A 19,318-nucleotide genomic window follows, 5' to 3' on the forward strand; every position below is an offset into this window, starting at 1 on the left:
TCTATTTATCTTTTCTGGCTTTTTCTTTTTTTTTCATCCATTCATCCATCTATCTATGTTTTTTTTTTTTTTTTTTTTTTTAATCTATACTTGTCAATATAATGCTGAAACGTGGCTCTTTCACTGTTATTGAGCCATGTCATGCGGCGTCATTCAACAGGGGTCAGGCAGTGTTAGGACTGCTGTCAAACAGACCGAGAGCTCCCCTAGTCTCATGATATAATGGAGATGAAGCATGACTAAAGCGTGCTAGACATGATAACATTACCATACAGAGCTTAACAGAAAACGTGGGTAATGGGAATGCACACTATCAACACACCTGTGAAACTGTACAGAAAACTCAGGCAATCACTCGTCCACACAAAAGATAAAATAGAACTGGGGCACATGTATATATATATATATATATATATATATATATATATATATATATATATATATATATATATATATATATACACACACACACACACACACACATATACATATATATACACACACATACATACATACAAGCAACACAGCGGCTAATCCCTATTTACTTTCAGCAGCACATGCGGAATTAACAAAACAGAGTGAGACCGCAAAGAGCTTATTGCTGCTGGACAAACAAACAACGGTTGTTTTTTGTTTGTTTGTTTTAATTGTGTGTGTTTTTTTTAATATTACTAATGTGCAATAAAGATATGCTTGAATCCTAAATTAAAAGGTATATAGGAGTCCCTTGAGGTCAAACTGCACTTCCCTCTCTAGACTCCCAGGGGACACATGATTCACCCTTTCCTCTCTACACAGGAACTGAAACTGATTAGCTGTAGCAGTATATTCTCAGCTTTTGTCACCAGAAGGCTGTTATGTAGAGTGAGCAACCCTAACAACATAACAGCGTCATTTCATGTTTTCTCTGCAATGCCTAAGAAGAGCTGTGCACCTGGATATAAATGGGACTCATTGCTTCAAGTTTGCATGCCCAGGGATCTTGGGCATCAAATGCCCACTGGTAAGAGCTATGGTGCAATTAAAAATGCATAATATCAGTGACTAGACTTGGTGTTGTTACTTTCAGAGCCGTTCCTAACCAATCTGGTCCGGATGAAGAACATGCCCGCTGCTGACCAGACAGTGGTCCCGCTGAAGAATAGGCCCACTGCTGACCAGCAACTGGTCCGGCTGAAGAATACGCCCCCTGCTGACCAGACAGTAGTCCAGCTGAAGAACTCGCCCCCTGCTGACCAGAAGGGGGCAGTATTTATCCCACAAGTGTTGACTGTTGTGTTGCTGATCACTCTGGCCTCCCTTGTGGCTCTGACCATTTGGCTGGTCATATACAGAAGGCACAAAAGACAATCCACAGGTAAGAGACTGCTCATTTTAGGGTTTGTTTCTTTCTCTCCTCAAGTATATGCCATTATTATTTTTTATATTTTTTATTGCTTTATTTTATTATTTATTCCCATTACTATTAACATTTATAATAATAATGCCACCAATTACTCACTCACTCACACACTACTAGTACTTCATGGGCAAGGTGGGTGAAGTGTCTTGCCCAAGGACACAATGATAATATGCAACGGTCCAAGCAAGTTATCCAAGGTTATAATAACTAATCAACTGTGTTAATAAGCTCAATGCAGTGGAAAACCACAAAACACATTACAAAATCTATACTACTTTTATAAACATGAAATATGTGCTCTCCATGACTCATTTAAACTACATATCAAATAATCCACAAGTGTATGTACAGTATGGTGCTGTTTTTTAGCCTAGTTTGAGTATGGAAGCAGAGCACTGGTAAGATAGCTGCTGAAGTGTAACAACCAGGGCCCCTTAAGTCCCCATAGGGTTACAATAGTTTCAACTCATTGTACATCTGTTGGTGTGAGAGGATGTGTCAAATATATTTATATCTGAAGGAAACAGACGTAGTTGTGTTGAACAGAAGTAAACGTCTGTAGAAATCAGAGAGTGTTTCTGTTAACCTTCTTTTAGCTGTTTAACATTGTCATTAAAGAATCTCTTTTCGTGATGATGGTGGGTACTGGGCAGTAGGTGCGGTTTTAGGAAGCATACGCTCTTCTGGTAAAAACACGGGTGTGATATTAATGAGAACTTTGCACCTCAGTTTTTTGAAAACAGGTGTGTTGAAGGAGAGGGAGCAGCAAAAACATACAAAAGATTTCTGCACACCTCCTTATTTTCATTCATGTGTAATTTATTAGTAAGATACCAGTCATATGTAATAAATATTTGCATTTTAGGGTGTCTTTCCAACTATGCAAATGTCACAGTCAGAATAATCTGAAATAAATAAATTGGATAAACAGCATGTATAGAATTCACACAAAGTATTAATTAGTTGCTGCTAGAAATTATTGCATTTGAAAGGGCAGTTGGTTAAAATATATAGTGGCATCTTTCTGTTTGTTTGTGGACTTCCGGCCTTACATCATTGCATTCTGTGATGAGAATATAGTAAATGGTCAACAACGCTTTTCCTCCTTCAAAGCACTTTACACCAAAGAACCATTCACCCATTCACACACATTCATACACCAGTGTACACCTGTGGGTCATTGGATCTGACAGCTCTATCAGCTTAGTTACTTATTGTCACCCAAATCTTTTCCTAATTTTGTACTTTTACATTCTACATTTTATTTTTGCAGAGGAGGTGCCACCAGAGCACCCACTTCTGAAAACAGACCCACCTCACTGTGTGCCCCCATCTGAGGGCTGCAGCACTTTACTCCACACCGCCACTGTGTGGCAAGAAGGAGTGAGTCCTGAAAGTGAGAGCACAGAACATGAAGGGAGGGACTGGAGTGGGCTCAAAGGAAGTGCTGTGAGACAGGAGACTGTTCCACTCCCAGCTACAGAGCTGGTCACCACCAAAACTCTTCCACTCCCAGCTACAGAGCTGGTCAGCCCCAAAACTCTCTAATGCTTTTCTATGTGTTCTGTTACTCACAATGTATTTGAAATGTTGTGCTGCTGATCCTCATCAGAGATGTGTTCACTATATTTACACAGAAATAGTAACATTTTGTACCTTATTTACAAGAAGTGTTGGAATTAAACATCTCTGCAGTAAAAGAGAAATATTCTCAGATTTATTTATTCACATCTCACATTCTACACTAGCTGGATATATGTGGTATATAAATGTGAGCTGGCTTAGCAGCAGAAAGGGTTATTTACACGGTAAACATTTTTTGTCATAATTCTCAATCAATGAGCTTTCAAACCAGCAGTATTCAAACAAAAACAGAACATTTCCAAATAGATGGACACTTGTTGACTGGGCTGAGCATCGATAGTTTTATCATAGAAACCTCTTATATGCATTCATTTAACATTTTCTCTGCTTCCTCTGTTATGTTTTTACTAACTTGGCCTCAGTTTTATAACCGAGAAGTCTTTGTAATAATTTACTTAATCTATCAACACTACTGAATAGTGTCCATTGCACAGTTTTAGAGCATATAAGTATGATCTATGTATGCTTGAGGAAGAAGTCATTTTGTGGCAGTCCCTGTGTTCCTGAGTATGTGTCCCTTACAAAGCTCAGCAGGGGGCTCACAGGTAGGTGCTGCTGTCGGTGACAGCCAAGTGGAAGTAGTCTGGGGGATCACTCTGTGTACTGCTGTTGGTTTCCCGTCGTCGGATTTTGGTGGACAGGGTCTTCCTCTTCTCAAAGCCCTCAGTACATGCTGCACGCTCCGCTAAACTGACCTGGATCATTTCAGCCAAGTCCTGTTGAAGCCGCTGGAAGTTCTCTCTGTGTCATCAAATGTAAACAAAGTAAGAAATAAATGTAAATACTATAAACTCATAAAAATAATATCAACACTAATTAAAAATGGTCAATTTGAATACAAACCTCTTGTTTATATAATGATTTTGTTAATAACAGTCAACAAAATGTTATGTATAGTCAGTATTTGCATGTTTTACTGCAGTGTAACTTACGCAGTTGGAGGTGTGGGGAGGTTGTATTTCTGGCCTGTTACACCTGTCAGCCAGTAGGTTATCTCTTTGCCTTTTCCCTGTAAGGATTAATGACTAAAGTAAATGTCCCATATACATCTGCACAGTGAGAGAAAAGTCACTGAATGCTTCACCTTGAGGTACGTCTCTCCTCTTTGCTCGTACTCAAACTGACAGTCTGTTCTCTTCAGGATGTTGATGGTGGACTTGCTCACATGTATCCTCAAAGCTGTAAGACCAGTTTGAATAGGTAAATCAATCACTGACACACTTGCTGTAAGTCTTTAAATGAAAGGGTGTCTTCTCACGCAGGCCTGTAGACTCCATCCTGGAAGCGGTGTTCACTGTATCGCCAAATAAACAGTAACGAGGCATCTTGTTCCCCACCACCCCAGCAGCACAGGGTCCTACGCACAAGCATACATTTCAATATACTGACCTAAATCGTTAGGGCAGACAAAAGCATAAAACCTATATATGTACATGAACAAAATAAAAAGCATTTTTTCCGTGCCTGAATGAACACCGATTCGAATCCATAGTGGAATACCAGGTAAGTGTTCCAGCTGGTAGGTCCCTACAAAGGACAGTATATCCAGGGCCATGTGGGCAATGTCCACTGCATGTCTGTCCCCATTACGGTTGGGTAAACCTGAAGACACCATGTAGGCATCTCCTATTGTCTCCACCTGGAAAAGAGAAGTGTGATAATGATCTGATATGGGTGGACAAGACAAAACTTAGGGAAGTGTACTGTTCATTTAAAAGGCACCCCTCTCCATCTGCTTGTCTCCTGAAGATAGATAAGTTTAATGTCATACCCGTGGAACTTTTCCAGCCTGATTCATCAGCCGGTTTCACTTTGTAGAAACCGTCTGATCTCGCAGCATTAGAATTTGTTTGCTCGACGGTAGGCGGGTACTTTTTTCATTTAACCAATGGCTGCTGTTTGGTCTGGATGTATGTAATACGCCATTAATTAGGCTAACTGGTATATTAAGCTTTTCCCAAATCCTGTAGGAAGGGCAATAATGTCTTTCCTCTTGATAAAATTCACCAAACATTCTCTTTGGTGGCTTTAAATCCTCGATCTCGAGAATCATTGCCAAAACAAAATGTATGGCTCTTCACTGATTGGCTGGTGCCTGGACTTGCACTTCCGGGGTTTTTGCAAACTGTCTAGTGTATTCCGATTCCTGACCTAGTTGCTGGAGAGAAATGAAATTGAGCAGGGGCACAAGGCGGTGTCAGCCTGGATAGAACTTTTCATAGTAAAGCAACAACAACAGCTGCTTGTTTCCATGGAGATACATTTATTTCCACACTGTGAAACAGACAAAGCGAGAACATCTCCATGGAGACCAGCAGGCGGTGACTCTCCAGAAAAGTTACATGGTGAAATTTTAAGCTGAGAGACATAAAACTTTGAATATTATAAACATAAAGCTTTGGTCACACGACACATGGACTACTTATAGTGGAACTAGAACTTTTAAGTAAGGATATTATTACTTTAAAACCGTGATAGTGACAAAACTGCTCTTGTTTTTTTTCTTCTGCAGTACCTTATAGACATCATGGTGGTCAAGGATGCTGTCAAAGTTCTTGTAGATGTCATTAAGCATGTCTACCACCTCCATGGGGGTGCTGTAGTGGCACAGAGTGGTGAAACCCACAATATCACTGAAGTAGATGGTCACCTCCTCAAACAGCTCCTGGCTCCACTCGGCCTGTCTCTTTCAGGGAACGCACTACAGGGCTGAGACAACAACACACAATGGTTTTCAATGAAGGAGAATAAGCATAATAAAAATAAGCAGTGCTGTGAAGGAACTACATGTAGTGAAAATATGTATTCAGTATACTAATTCATTATGAGTAGGCTAGACTGTTTTCCAGTTACTCATGTGGTGGTTTTCAGACCAGAATTACTTATCTAAAATCAAATTAATACACAGCGCCACTTAATCTTGCAATTAGTTTCAACTAGAAAGAAGAATAGCAAACACTGCTCTTGTAGTGTATTCATGTGTGATTTTCTCCTTCTCTATATTGTCACAAATTTGCATATCAAACAAACATAAGAGATAGAACAGTTTTTAATCCAATGGTATAGCACTTTTCCACCTTCAAGGCACTCAAAGTATGTTACATCAAAGAAGTAGTGCTGTCATGCGATTAAAAAAATTGAGAGATTAATTAATTATGATCTGTAATTAATTAATCTAATTAATCTCATTTTAATCTCACCTAAAAATTGCTGAGAAAAGCCTTCAATTTGAGGTATTTTCATTTAAATTCATTATTACATTATTGTGGCAGATCAAAAGACTGATATAGATTAAAAAAAGTGACTTTATAAAGTCATTTATTGTTTAACAAATCTCTCCAAATTGGCTGTTGAGCCCAAGTCTCCATGAATAAGAAACTGTTTGCTGTAAAGTAGCAAAGACTAGGAAATCTGAACATAATAACTTTTGTCTACTTAAAGACAATAAAAAGTCCAGTCTTTCCTTAACCATATTAAAAATATTATTGATAGAGAAATGCTTTATATATGAGATCACTGGTTTTAGTCCTTGTTTTAGTCCTGGTTTAGACCTGCTTTAGTCCTAGTTTAGTCCTGGAATGGATTAATCCTGTTTTAGTCCTGGTGTTAGTTCTGGTTTAGTCCTGGTTTAGACCTGGTTTAGACCTGGTTTAGACCTGGTTTTAGTTCTGGTTTTAGTTCTGGTTTATTCCTGGTTTAGACCTGGTTTTAGTTCTGGTTTAGTCCTGGTTTAGACCTGGTTTAGACCTGGTTTAGACCTGGTTTTAGTTCTGGTTTTAGTTCTGGTTTAGTCCTGGACTGGTTTAGTCCTGGTTTAGACCTGGTTTAGTCCTGGACTGGATAAGTCCTGGTTTTAGTCTTGGTGTTAGTTCTGGTGTTAGTTCACAGGAGGAAGCGCGGTTTACGCCGCGTACGCGAGAAAACACGATCCACACATCACATCACGATCACACGCGCATGGGAGCACGTCGTTGTCCGCGCAGTAACTACGGAAGGAAACGTGGTCCGCGCGTTCTCAGGTTAATGACGATGATGAAGGTGTGTGTTTGTGTTTGTGTGTGTGTTTGTGTGTGTTTGTGTGTGCGTGTCCCCTCATGTGGCAGGTCACTATAGGACAGTAGTGCAGACATCATGAGTCTATGCAGGTTGTTTTCACCAGTGACATTTAAGTTGTAGGCGATTTTATATTTGTTATTTTCTTTTATATTTCACTTCGGGAGAATAATTTCCAAGACACGAATGTGTTTTTACCTGTGCACTGCTGCCTCTGTTCTACTGGCTCTTCGACCTCGTCCATTGTGCGACTCATGTTTACATCGCTCTTACTGCACGCGTTTTGTGTGGGTTTCCGGCAATGAGTGGAATTACCGAAATAAAAAAAAATTATAAATGTGTTTTGTGTGTGTGTGTGTGTGTGTTGTTGTTGTTGTCCCAACAACACATAAAAACAGGTTTTATAATAAAGCAACTCGCATACAGAAACAGTAAAGTTAGAGAATAAAAATTAGATTAACGCGATTAAAAAACATAACGCGCTAAATATGACTGTAATTAATTAATCGCAATTAACGCGATAATTTGACACCCCTACAAAGAAGTGCTCTCCACTGACACACACATTCATACACTGAGGGCAAGGTGGGTTACAGGTCTCCCCTAAGGACACAACAACAGCATTCATCTGTGAGAGAGGGATTCAAACCCTCAACCTTCGAATCACAAACCAACTGACTTACTTTTCAAAGTATTCTTCCCCTCACTGTAAATAAGCCATCATGAGATTTACCCAGGGAGGAGCATGAAGTTGAGGCAGTCTGCTCTGTCTCTCTCAGCTTTGTACAGAGCTGTTCTCTGCTCCACTAGGTGCTCCAAGTTCCTGGAGTACATCTGCAGGCGACGAATCAGGTTGTCCATGTAGGTCTCACTGTCTGTGTTGTGGAGAGCACTGTAAAACGGAAAATAAAAATAGATCTTTCTACTTTCAGACATTTGGTGAAAAAATATCTGTTCACAATATTTTTGGAAATGTGCATGTTTTCATTATACTAAGAGGTGGGCCAAGCAGTCAAAATAGTAAGTTCTTAAAATAATATTACTAATTTTGAAGTAAAAGTTGTGATTCTTGAATAAAAAAAAAGTCAAATGTATTGTGTGAAAAAAATACACTAGTAACGTAATGTGAATTTAATCAACTGTGAACTGTGTAATCAACTAAAAAAGAACATTCAATAATGCACAGATCTCGGTATAAAAAAAACAAAAAAACAACAAGTATACGTATAGCACAAAAAACATGAATCTTAAATCAACAATATAATAATAACTTTATAGACTTGCATATGGTAGTCTATTACATCTATTAAAGGTGCTGCTACCCAGCTCTAATTATACTGTATTAGATGGCAACTTACCTAAAAATCTTACCAAGGGTTAGCTCTATTTTCTTAAAATCTGGTCTGCGTTCTGGATCTTCATCCCAGCAGTTCTTTATTAAAGTGTACAGCTGTGAAAATACACACAAGCCACTAAGATTATACTGCTCTTCAGTGATATGTCCAGGTGTCCAAGTGTCTTTTCCCACCTCAATTTCTCTCTCTGATGCACCGTCAAAACTGAGGTCAGGTCTGAAGACTCCAGTCATACTGGGATGCTGCACTCTGTAGAGTTTTTCTGTACAGGAAGAAAAGCAATATGATCAACCTAAAGGATTTGATAATGTGGCAAAGAAAATAAGCAAATAACAAATATGTTTTTCTTATCGTATTGATCAATCACAGTTTCCAATGTAACTTTTTCTTTTTTAAAGCAACTCTAAAATGGCTTTACCTAAACAGGGCAAACTTATAAATAGTGTAATTCAAGATAAAAATATTCAAATATTCAAGTTGTTGATCTGAACTAGATCTAAATTTTTATTCCAAAACCCTATCGATCAAAAGTTAATTTAGAAATACTTATGGATGAATGCTCACCTGCTTTATCTGAGCAGGACTGTGAGTAGAACGTCATCTTTCTCATGGTGATCTCGTGTGCAATAATGGCATAGCTGTACACGTCGCCTTTTTGAGATATCCCGTATTTACGAAGGTGCTCTGGGGCTGTCCACAAATCTGAAGAGGAGATGAAATGGTGAGGATATGTTTCATTTAGTTTTCTTCAGTAAAAGCAAAACTGTCTCACCTTTGCCGGGGCTGAGAATAGTATGACAACCAAAGTCTGTGATCTTGACCACCATGCGATTGTCCACCACACAGTTAGTGGATTTAAGGCGACCATGAGCTCCTATGCTACTTGAGTGAAGATAGGACATACCCTGTATAACACAAGCATCAGTGAACACAACAGAACAGAGTATGTTTTATTACCACAATACTGACAAATAGAAAAAAAGTGCACCTTTGCGATGTCATACATGACTGAAATCTTGAACTCCATATCCATGAAGGTCTCATCAGGATAGGAGATCGTGTCATTCAGAATGTACTGTGAAGACAAACAGTATTATGAACCCGGTGTTGAGTTAATGTGTGTGTGATTACATGCACACACTCCACTGCTGCACTTTAACTATCTGTCCCTTATCAGACAAACTGTAAAGTCATTGTGAGAGCCACAAAGAGGCCAGAAAAATCATCTAAGTGTTTAATGTAGTCATGGTTTTTACATCAAAACCCTGAAACAATCGAGACAAATACAACACAATGTGACTGCATGAGACTTATTTTAAAAGTATATAGACTGTGTTGTTAATCATGTAAAAATATATAACTGCAAGAATATTTGAAGCTATATTTTTATATAAATTATAGATTTCATGCAGATGAGGCACGAGAGTATCCTTACCCTGAGGGAGCCTCTCTGGCACAGCTCAAATACACCAAACACACCGTACTCAAACTGAACTGTGCCGTAGAACTTGGTCAAGTTGTAGTAGTCAATACGGAGTAACTGCAATTTAGAATGAAACTTGTTTACACTTGACAGCCATTTCTAAATCACACAATATTTAAACGGTATGTATATAACTATTCATTTATTTATCCATTTATCTATTTATTTATTTATAACCCCATTAGCTTTATTATACATAAATATAAAGGTTCACTTGCCGTGTTGAGCTCAATTTTCTGCTCTTCAGTAAAATCACCATCTAAATGTTTCAACTCTTTCAAAATGACTGGCTGAAATGAAAAAAAAAAAGTTAGTCTTTGTATAAAAAAAAACAGCTGAAGGTTTTTAAAAAAACATATATTACCTTCTTGTCATAACGCCCTCGATGAGCAAGGAATATACTGTCTTTTCTCTTGTCATCGTCAATCTAACACAAAAATACTGTAATGCTGAAGTATAGTTGCATAATATTTAATTTTATGTTAAACTAGTAGACTTCTGTACCTTTAGACAAGCCTCTTTTTCATCCAGAGGACCAATCAGATGAGGCTCTATGTGTGACCACTTTTTCTGCATGAGGCGCTCCTTTCTGTTCTGCCTAGAGGTTTTCAAAGCAAAACATCAACCAAAACCAAATAGTATTTTTGCTGATGCATTACAGTCACTACTGATAATTTATCTAAAGGCCTAATTTTTACTTATATTGGTTAATTAAAATGAATGTTTGTACCTGTAGAAGATGAGTGCAATGGCTGTGACCACAACAACACTGAGACTCAAAACTATTACAATGATATCCTGAGAAGTTATACCTGAAATCATAAGATACAAATAATTTGAAATCATTTGAATGATTGCATTAAATAAATCAGAATGGACTGAGTGTATTACGATCTATCATCTCTGGGTCATCGTCAGGAAGAACACCATCCTTCCAGGGCAGAGCAGGAGATACATCTAGTATTTGTGTTTCATTTTTGGACGTGTCAAATGTGAAAAGAGTTGTGTACTGCGAAGTAAAACAAACAATGTAAGACTTGTGTAAAATATATTCAATTAAAACTTGCCAGTACTAGTGTGTTGCTTCACCTCGCCTGTAAGGGTGGATGTGTAAAGTAGAGTGAAGTTGACATCTCTGTCTCCGTATTGGTCAAGTACATAGTGTCCCGCCATGCCTGGATACAGCAAACAAAGCAACCGTTTTAACAAATACAGCTGACTTTTTCAAACACATGCCTTTTACAATTTGGATTGGAAAATGTTGCGACATAGTTGTTTAATACTGCGATTTTGATTTATTACTATTGACTTTTGATCCACTCAATTCAGTTATTATAAAACAAAAGGTTCATGCATTCATTTACTAGTCAAACTATGTCAAATAAAAAGGCTGATCTTGGATTTGTTAAATCTATAAAATAATGTAAATTTTTATCAGAACCTTGATGCTATTGAAATAAATTGTTTGTAGTAATATTGATTATTACAGACATGACAAACTCAGGCCTCGAGATCATATCAAGTATGTATTAGAGCTGGCCCACCGGCTACAGATGGGCTATAGAGACATTATTTATTTAAAATTTTGTTATTATTTTACATTATGCTTGTTCTGGATTCAATGTTTAAGCAAAAGTATTATTAAACATTTATTTTAATAAGCAAAGGTTTAACATTACATATCTCAAAAGAAGAGAAAACATGCTGATGTTGTTAGAATGTTTTAATAAATATTGAGCCTGGCCCACGACTTAGTCACCTTCTGTGAATTTGAGTGTGACACCCCTGGATTATTGCGTTAGCCAATATTGGTTTATAATTTGTTTCATATGTTGTTTTGGACATAAACCACATTTATTATGATTATTATTATTATTATAAGAAAATATTGTAGTCCTTTGCCTTTACAGATATAACATAACAATGCAAACATGTTTAAGGGGCAACAGGTACTTGATGAATGCTTCGCTGAGCAACAGTAAAATGCATCATAAACTGGTAATCGCATGTTCTCTCTTTATTTATACAGTGACAGTGGTATTCTTGAACAACTATTTCCTTCTATATAGTGGAAATGGACCTTTCCCACTTCCATTGATACACTCCAGTTAGTATTTGCTGTGTATCTCTTGTGTGAAAGCCAGGTTATCAGTGGTCAAACATACATACCATAAAAGGAGATATTAGCAAAGGGATGGTCACTATGAGGCATGTCCCCCCGCTGTAAACTGAGCATCCTCTCTCGCAATACTTTCCCAAACAGGATGGCCCCATCATGGTAACCTGCTACATAATCATTGACCTGCACAAGACAGAAGAGTTTAATATTAAGTTTATAAAGTGTAAATAGGGCATGTGGTTAAAAAAAAGTCCAAAGACAGACTCGTTAAGACAATCAGAGTATCAGAATCAGGGAATAATTTTAAACCATGACGTAGCAGTAAAGAGAGTCTTTTTGGAGGTTCCAAACTGAGGTTAAGCAAAGATTAACCATCTTAAGTAAACCAGGACTTTACAGAGATTTTAGATCAATATTATCACCAAACCAGGAGAGAATGATCTATGAAGATGGATTAGATCTGGACTAAGTGTTTGTACAAGGTGTCTGTGTAATCCCTCAATTGTCCAACAGTCCAAGTATGATGTTTGAGGAAAGGTTATAACTTTTCTAGTGGGGAGTTAGATGTTGTGGCTTTGCTGGGCTACACATTAAGGCATTAAACTTGCTTTCATTCAATAATGGATACTGCTAGAACTTAGATTTAAACTAACTTTATTGATCCACAAGGGAAATTATTTGGACACAGTAGCTCACACATAACAATATAATATAATGACAAAGAATAAAACATATAAATGGTAATAATAAATTCTAAATAATTAGCAAAAAAAGACAGCAAGAGACAGGAGTCAAATAAGGTATAATTATCTAAATGTATATGTACAAGTCAAAATAAAATAGAAAAATAAGTAATAAAAAGTCTAAGCTATATACAAGTGGTCATAAGGAAGCAGAGCAGCTTCTCACTCATCAGAAAGGGCTGCATTGTATTAAAGGTACTGGAGAAATCAAAAAACAATATCCTCACAGAGCCCTTAACACTATCCAGATGTGAGTGGGCCGGCTGCAGAAGACAGATTGCAGCATCTTCCACACCTAAATGGCACTGATTGTAGAGGATCCAGAGCTGGAACCACCAGGGGTCTGAGCTGAGCCAGAAAAAGTCTCTCAAATATTTTCATGACATGCAACTGTGAGGTCATTAAATCCAGGTGGAATAGGCTTCTTGTGCACTGACATAATGCAGGAGGTCTTCCATAGCACCGGTTTCCTTTCAAGCTTCAGACTCAGGGTGAAGAGAAAGTGCGAGATTTCAGCAAGCTGTACAGCACACGGGGGCTGACTTGGGCTGGTCCTGGAGACTTGTTTTGATGAACTTTCTCCAGCTGTCTTCTCACCTGCGAAGATGACAAAGACACTGGGGTGGGTTTCTCTACGGGGTGGGAGCAGGTGTGGGAGTAGAGGTGATGGACTGATGAATGGCCGTCTGAGTGGTCTGTGGTGAGCTGTAGAGACGGGGGTATCAGGAGATGAAAAATGATTAAAATGCAAATTGAGTCTGTTTGACTTGTCTGGGCTATTGTCCTGCTGCATTGCTGGTGTTGAAACCTGTGATGGTCTTCATTCCTGTTTCAGCTGTCTTTTTCTCTTGTTTGTCGTTGTTTGTCTTCTCATATAAAGCGTCTTTGGGTATCTTGAAAAGCACTATACAAGTGTTATGTATTATTATTATTATTGTATTATTCCCTTCCACACATCTGGTGCTCTGTTGAGATTTTACCTCCAATTTTGTTCCATAGGCCTTTTGTTCCTTCCTGAGCTGGACCTTTAGCTGTCGTTGTACCTTCTTCACCTTGTCCTTGTCTCCGAAGTTGAAGGCTTTTTCTTATTGAGTAGACCCTTCAGCTGGCTGGTGTTTCAGGGCTTGTTGCTTGGGTAACAGTGGACAGTGCATGTGGACTGTATCCTCACAGAAGTTGATGCTGTCCGTCATGCTGTCGATGCAGTCCCCGTGGGGCTGGCAAAGCACATCCCAGTCTGTGGAAGCCAGATCTCCGTGAAGCACATGATACTGCTGACAGCGTACTCCCTCTGGGTCTGAACGCAGCTTGTCCATCTTATTTCCCAGTGACCTTACATTCCCTATGCGGTCTGACGGAACCGCAAGCTTGGATTTACTTCTTCACTGTTTCACTTTCATTTCAGCACGACATCCTCTGCGTGTCCTCTTCTGTAGTTCCAGAGGACTATATCAGGCTTAACTCCAAACAGCACTGGGGACTTGGGCAATGAAAGAAAGTGCTCTCTGGAATACACAACAGGCCTTCTCTGCTGGGCCAAAGAGCCAAGAACAAAGACACCAGTGAAAAAGGAGAAAAAAAGGCAAACACACCCAAAAACCATTGTGAGTGTTTAACTGGTCAAATCAAGTAAGGAAAATAAAATAAAATCTTAAAGAGAAAACCAGAATAACTAAAAAAGGTACTGGTTTTGAGGAAATCTTCAGGAGGGGCTGTACCCTGCTGCCTCTCTCAGGCGCTCAGGGTGTGAATGACCTTGAAAACATATAGTTTTAATAGGCGTGCCTCTCCACAGATCTGATCGCAACCAATGGACATAGCTAACCTGCCAGCTGATGTTTTTATTTCACTATTTTCTCAATAAATCAATTCCTAGTCCTAATATGGAACTCAGCTTCAAATTTGACCCATAAGTTGCAGCCTCGGTGAGCTTCATTTGACTGGATGAATGCTATGGGTGTCTAACAGGCTAAATAAGGTAGTATTGGATAGGATCTTACCGTGTCATTGGAGGTCAAATTACCACAGCTATAGTTTCGCGGAGGAAGAGTGACCACCAGAACATTCTCCATGCCATAACTGGAGGTTCTGTTGCTGTAGTATTGCAGACTGTGTAAAAGAAAATATGTTTACTTCTGGTGTGTTACGGCCTGATATAAACAAAACAGTTACAGTACTCACTTGTATACGTCTAAGAGTATGAACATAATGTCTGGATGGATGTTTTCAGAATTCTGCTTTATGTAGGCGATGTCGGCAGGGCCCCCACAAAGGATGAAAACTGTACAACAAATTGGTAACAAAAAATAATACATTTTCTGGGTTGCATTCTGTCAATAATAAGGGGATTTTTTGTTGATATTTTGCAGCTGCATCAACATGCCCTGAAAACTGAGCCCTGTGTCCCCTGTCCCAGCAGATTTATCCAAAACCAGTGATTTGTCCAAGTTTTATAAAAGAAACATCCCAGGTGTCCCTATTTTTGACCAATTTGATCCCTGCCAACAGTAAAGAGAGGTACAAACTGTCATTTGTTTAGGTAAAATACAGAAAAGCTGTTTAAAAACACACACACAAAAAATGCGGCTATATTGACTCACATGTTAGTTATGAGTGGTCCCTGCATAACAATTTTCCTTAATTATGCACTCATTTCACAATTTTATTATTACCAACCACAAAAAAAACAGGGATGTCCCAGTTTTATTTTGAAAATCTGGTCAACCTAGGCTTGATCTGAGCTTTACTTTAACACAATTTGACCAGAAAGAACTGAATTAGAACTATAGCAAGTGGTCTCTCACATATAAAATTGCATTGACAAGCCACTCCTTTTTTTTGAAAATCACACACCTAAACAGGACCATGAATGCTTGTATTGATCATACACTCCTGAAAATGTTCTGTTTAAATCCATTGTGTATTTTGTCATTTTAAAAACTTTTTTGACAGTGTTTGCTAATGTGTGAATTGTGTCACCATGCCATTCCCAGTATCAATAGTCCAAATGGCACCCATCTTTCATTCTGTGAAACCTTTGATGGTCATATAGCAATGAAAATGGTTCAGGTGTGCCATACTGAAGTTAGCCAAGCCAGTTAATCTTCAGCTCCATCTTAACCAATCACCCAATAATAGCATGGCACCAGTTTCTGGCTATTGTAAAAAAATAAATAAGTAATAAATCTCCAGTAATTACAGAGATAATCATAAGCAAGGTCACACAAAATTCTCACTCACTGGCTTTTGGCCATGTTATAATCTTTACCTGATCAAAAACTACCTGGAGTTGTAGTCTGTCTACCTCTCCAAAACTCAAAATGCTCTGTTCCACCTTGCGATGTCGTGTAGTGGTAGTTTTCATGTTAACTGCTAGCTTTTACCTTTTGTTCAGTAGAGTTTGGCAATTCCAGGGCTGAAATCATCTAAATGATTTTTGTGAAGGAGTAGAAGTTTAAAAACGCAGTGGTGGACATCCTTGGTTACCATATGATATCAGAAGACGGAGCAGAGCATTTTGAGCTTTGGAGATGTAGACAGACTAATAATAAAGGGCTACTCAAAAGTGTGAATGAAACAAAACATAACATAGATTAGAAAAAAGTGTAATATGGGCTCTTTACACAGCTAATCCCTCCATACAATTTTGAACTGTCTTCAAGCTCAGTTTTAAACAACAAACAATAGAGTTTTTAGAATGTTGTAATGTGTATGAACATAGCCCGAGGCAGGGGTGTAGCATACAATTTTGGGCCCTGGGCACAAATCATCTTGGTGGACATGTACTCTAATGAAAAATGCCCATTACCAATGAAAATGCCAATGACTTGGTAAAGGGCCACTCTCTGCGCTGGGCCCTGGGTAAACAATACAATTCACCCCATCCCTGCCCTGTTAGGTAGGTTCAAGAAATTGTAGTTCAACAAATTGTGTGGGGGAAACTATTTAGCTTATCTGTTAAATACTAGGCTAAATCAACAAAGATCAGTCTATTTCTTTGCAGATTTGACTTTGTGACTTACTGTTGCTGTGTCTCTTAGTTGACTTGAGAGCTGTGAACAGGTCATTTTCATTACGCAGCATTTCTCTTAGAGTGTTTGTGGCAAAACTGAGTGATGGTGCTTCCAGTGCATGCATTGATATACCTGTAGAAAAAAACCCCATAACAATCACTTAATAAACTCATAATGGAGACATGGAGGTATTGTGACTTATTGCCTGTGTGTTCTCACCAGAAGCAATCCTCTGTTGCATTCACCTTTTTGTACACGTAGACCCGGTTCCACGACTGTTTTATGGGTAACAAGCTCTCATTGATAAAATTGACCATGAAGTCGGACACCTTGCGTGCGGGGGGCAAAATCCGAGTCAGTTTGGGCTTGTAATCGCAGGATAAACCGAAGCTTCCAGCAGAGATGATAGGTATACTCAGGGTCAGGCCAATTTCTTGACTGAAAAAGAATAAAAGGAATACATGGGTTAAAGAGATAAAAATTATGACTCTTACTAAAGCAATTGACAATTCAGCAACAGGAAACCGAAATCAATGGATAGGAGCAGTAAAAGGAATAAATTGGACAAGATAATCAAATGTACTTACTCTACTAACTGAAATGTGGCGTAGGTGCAGGATGGTCCAAGCATCACACATCCTATTTCAAAATTTTCCTGCAAAGGCACAAGTTATAAGCACCAAATCTACTTCAAAGTCTATGGAAGGGTCTGGAATGTTCTGTTCTTCAAGGAAATGTTGTTTTGAAATGTTACATAAAATGATATGTTTATCCAATTCAATTAAATCCACTTTATTTATATAGCACATTTTATAAACATGACAGTTTCCAAAGTGCTGCCCTTTGGAAACTACAGAGCATTTTAAGCAAAGCAATAATATGTTATTTTTTAAGCAAAACTTAACTTAAGTGTTGTTGTTTTTTTTATTTATTATATATTTTATCTTAGAAAAGTCACCATGCATAAAGATGGTACTGAATGATTAAAAAGAGCCTTTGAAATCGATGACAACACTACATGTCAGTGAGAGTATGCATGTTACATAGGCTCACCTTTAGCCTCTTGAGGATGGTGACTCCCTCACAGGTGCTGCTGCCACAGCCCTGTCTGTTGTACCCAGACGTATTGAAACCATTGTAGTTGGCCGTTAACGTAAAGTCAAGACCTATGGATACAAAAGTTTAATTAATTAATTTATTTTTTTCTCCAATATTTTTATTAATTTTCAGACAAAAACAATTGGCCACGTTAACACAGGTCAACATATAACTGAAAAAAAAAATAACAGGCCAGTTCACACACTCACACACTCACACACATTCACATATTCACTAAACAATACTTGCACAATACAATTTATCAGTCGCAGGTAAGTCAAAGATTCATATTCAGTGACCATATGAACTTACAAAAGTTTTATTTACATGTAAGACCAGCAAACAATGAAAATCCATAATCACATTAGGATCAGTGTAATTTAAAAATATAAATCAACATTCACATAACAGGTAATATATGAATAGAAAATAAAGACTTGTCCCTTTGCCAAAAGCTTGGACATTTGATTGCGTGAAACTGAAATAAAAATGTTAAATGGTCTCTGCATGTTCTTACAATTATAATTTTATGAACTAAATTAACTGAGGGGAATTACACATTTTTTATGATGGACACACACAAGCACAGACATGTGACACTAGAGGAGTTACATGTGAGATGACAATGTGCGTGCTGGTTGATATAATAGAGCAATAGTGCGGATGTGGATTTTCATACCATGCCTCTCATTCTCCAGCCTGTCCTCCTCAATCGCCTGTTCCACTGCAGCTTGGACATAAGGCCGACTCCACTCGTACGTGTTGTCTTCAAGTAGCACTACATTTATCCTGTACGCGTATTTCTGAGTGAGGCAAGAATCCAGCATGAGGTTGGCTGTGGTTGTTACAATTAATATCCACAGGCAAAATAGACTCTGAGAAATGGACATCTTCATCTGTGTTTTCCAAAAGCATCTACATGACAAGAAAATACTTATGAAAAAAAATTTATCCTGATATTGTAGGCTGTCACATTTGTCCGACTCCAACAAAATTATATCCCTTATTGTACATCCAGTGCAAAAAATAAAACAACACCGGTGGTCTTGACACCGCCTTTTGCGTTCACCTGCTCTGAGGGGTTTGTGGTGATTTACCCTGGTGCGAGCTGATCCACCTGCCCTGTGTTAATGAACAACTTTGGTGACAGTTGGTGCCAGGTAGGAAAAAAATGGGAGGAGGGCCTCAGATTCCCACAATGCATCGCTTCTAATCATAGATAATTCTATTTGTCAACATGAAAAAACAAGAAACACTTAACGCAACCTCTCAAATCTAACATTCAGAAATTAGCTACCAGAAAATATGTGTAAACTATAAATTGAACATGAGGTTGTATTGCAAGCGAGTATTTTTAAAGAAGCCATCATGGAAAAGCAAAGAGGAGCCGAAGGTCAACTTAGGCCAT

At 38.3% G+C, this 19,318-nt stretch overlaps 2 protein-coding genes across 2 annotated transcripts; one reads left to right on the forward strand and one right to left on the reverse strand.

The window, feature by feature from the left end:
• The first annotated feature begins 829 nt into the window (after positions 1–829).
• LOC110162429 (uncharacterized) lies at positions 830–3,108 on the forward strand. Its single transcript, XM_020927325.2, has 3 exons — positions 830–1,003; positions 1,070–1,357; positions 2,676–3,108. The coding sequence occupies exons 1-3, from the start codon at positions 913–915 to the stop codon at positions 2,948–2,950; spliced, it is 654 nt and encodes a 217-aa protein (XP_020782984.1). The 5' UTR covers positions 830–912; the 3' UTR covers positions 2,951–3,108.
• Positions 3,109–3,217: 109 nt separating this feature from the next.
• gucy2ca (guanylate cyclase 2Ca) lies at positions 3,218–18,897 on the reverse strand. The gene is given in 29 exon segments (XM_020927147.2): positions 3,218–3,787; positions 3,979–4,055; positions 4,131–4,225; positions 4,305–4,403; positions 4,511–4,685; positions 5,562–5,711; positions 5,713–5,755; positions 7,833–7,991; positions 8,458–8,549; positions 8,628–8,716; positions 9,019–9,156; positions 9,227–9,359; positions 9,443–9,529; positions 9,890–9,994; positions 10,156–10,227; positions 10,302–10,364; positions 10,442–10,535; positions 10,668–10,749; positions 10,829–10,946; positions 11,027–11,112; positions 12,107–12,239; positions 14,800–14,908; positions 14,981–15,080; positions 16,822–16,930; positions 16,932–16,944; positions 17,032–17,250; positions 17,400–17,467; positions 17,866–17,978; positions 18,590–18,897. Coding segments are annotated over 29 exon segments (3,240 nt in total). The 5' UTR covers positions 18,807–18,897; the 3' UTR covers positions 3,218–3,585.
• Between the last annotated feature and the right edge of the window lie 421 nt (positions 18,898–19,318).

Source organism: Boleophthalmus pectinirostris, unplaced genomic scaffold (genome assembly GCF_026225935.1).
Source record: "Boleophthalmus pectinirostris isolate CB_2022bp ecotype Guang Dong unplaced genomic scaffold, ASM2622593v1 HiC_scaffold_17, whole genome shotgun sequence".
NCBI lineage: Eukaryota > Metazoa > Chordata > Actinopteri > Gobiiformes > Gobiidae > Boleophthalmus > Boleophthalmus pectinirostris.

Bases quoted from the DNA above. Each gene is read 5' to 3' on its own strand.
- LOC110162429 (XM_020927325.2), top strand. From the start codon at position 913: ATGCCTAAGAAGAGCTGTGCACCTGGATATAAATGGGACTCATTGCTT. The intron at 1,004-1,069 runs GTAAGAGCTATG...TGTTACTTTCAG, and splicing joins TGGGCATCAAATGCCCACTG to AGCCGTTCCTAACCAATCTG. The intron at 1,358-2,675 runs GTAAGAGACTGC...TTATTTTTGCAG, and splicing joins GCACAAAAGACAATCCACAG to AGGAGGTGCCACCAGAGCAC.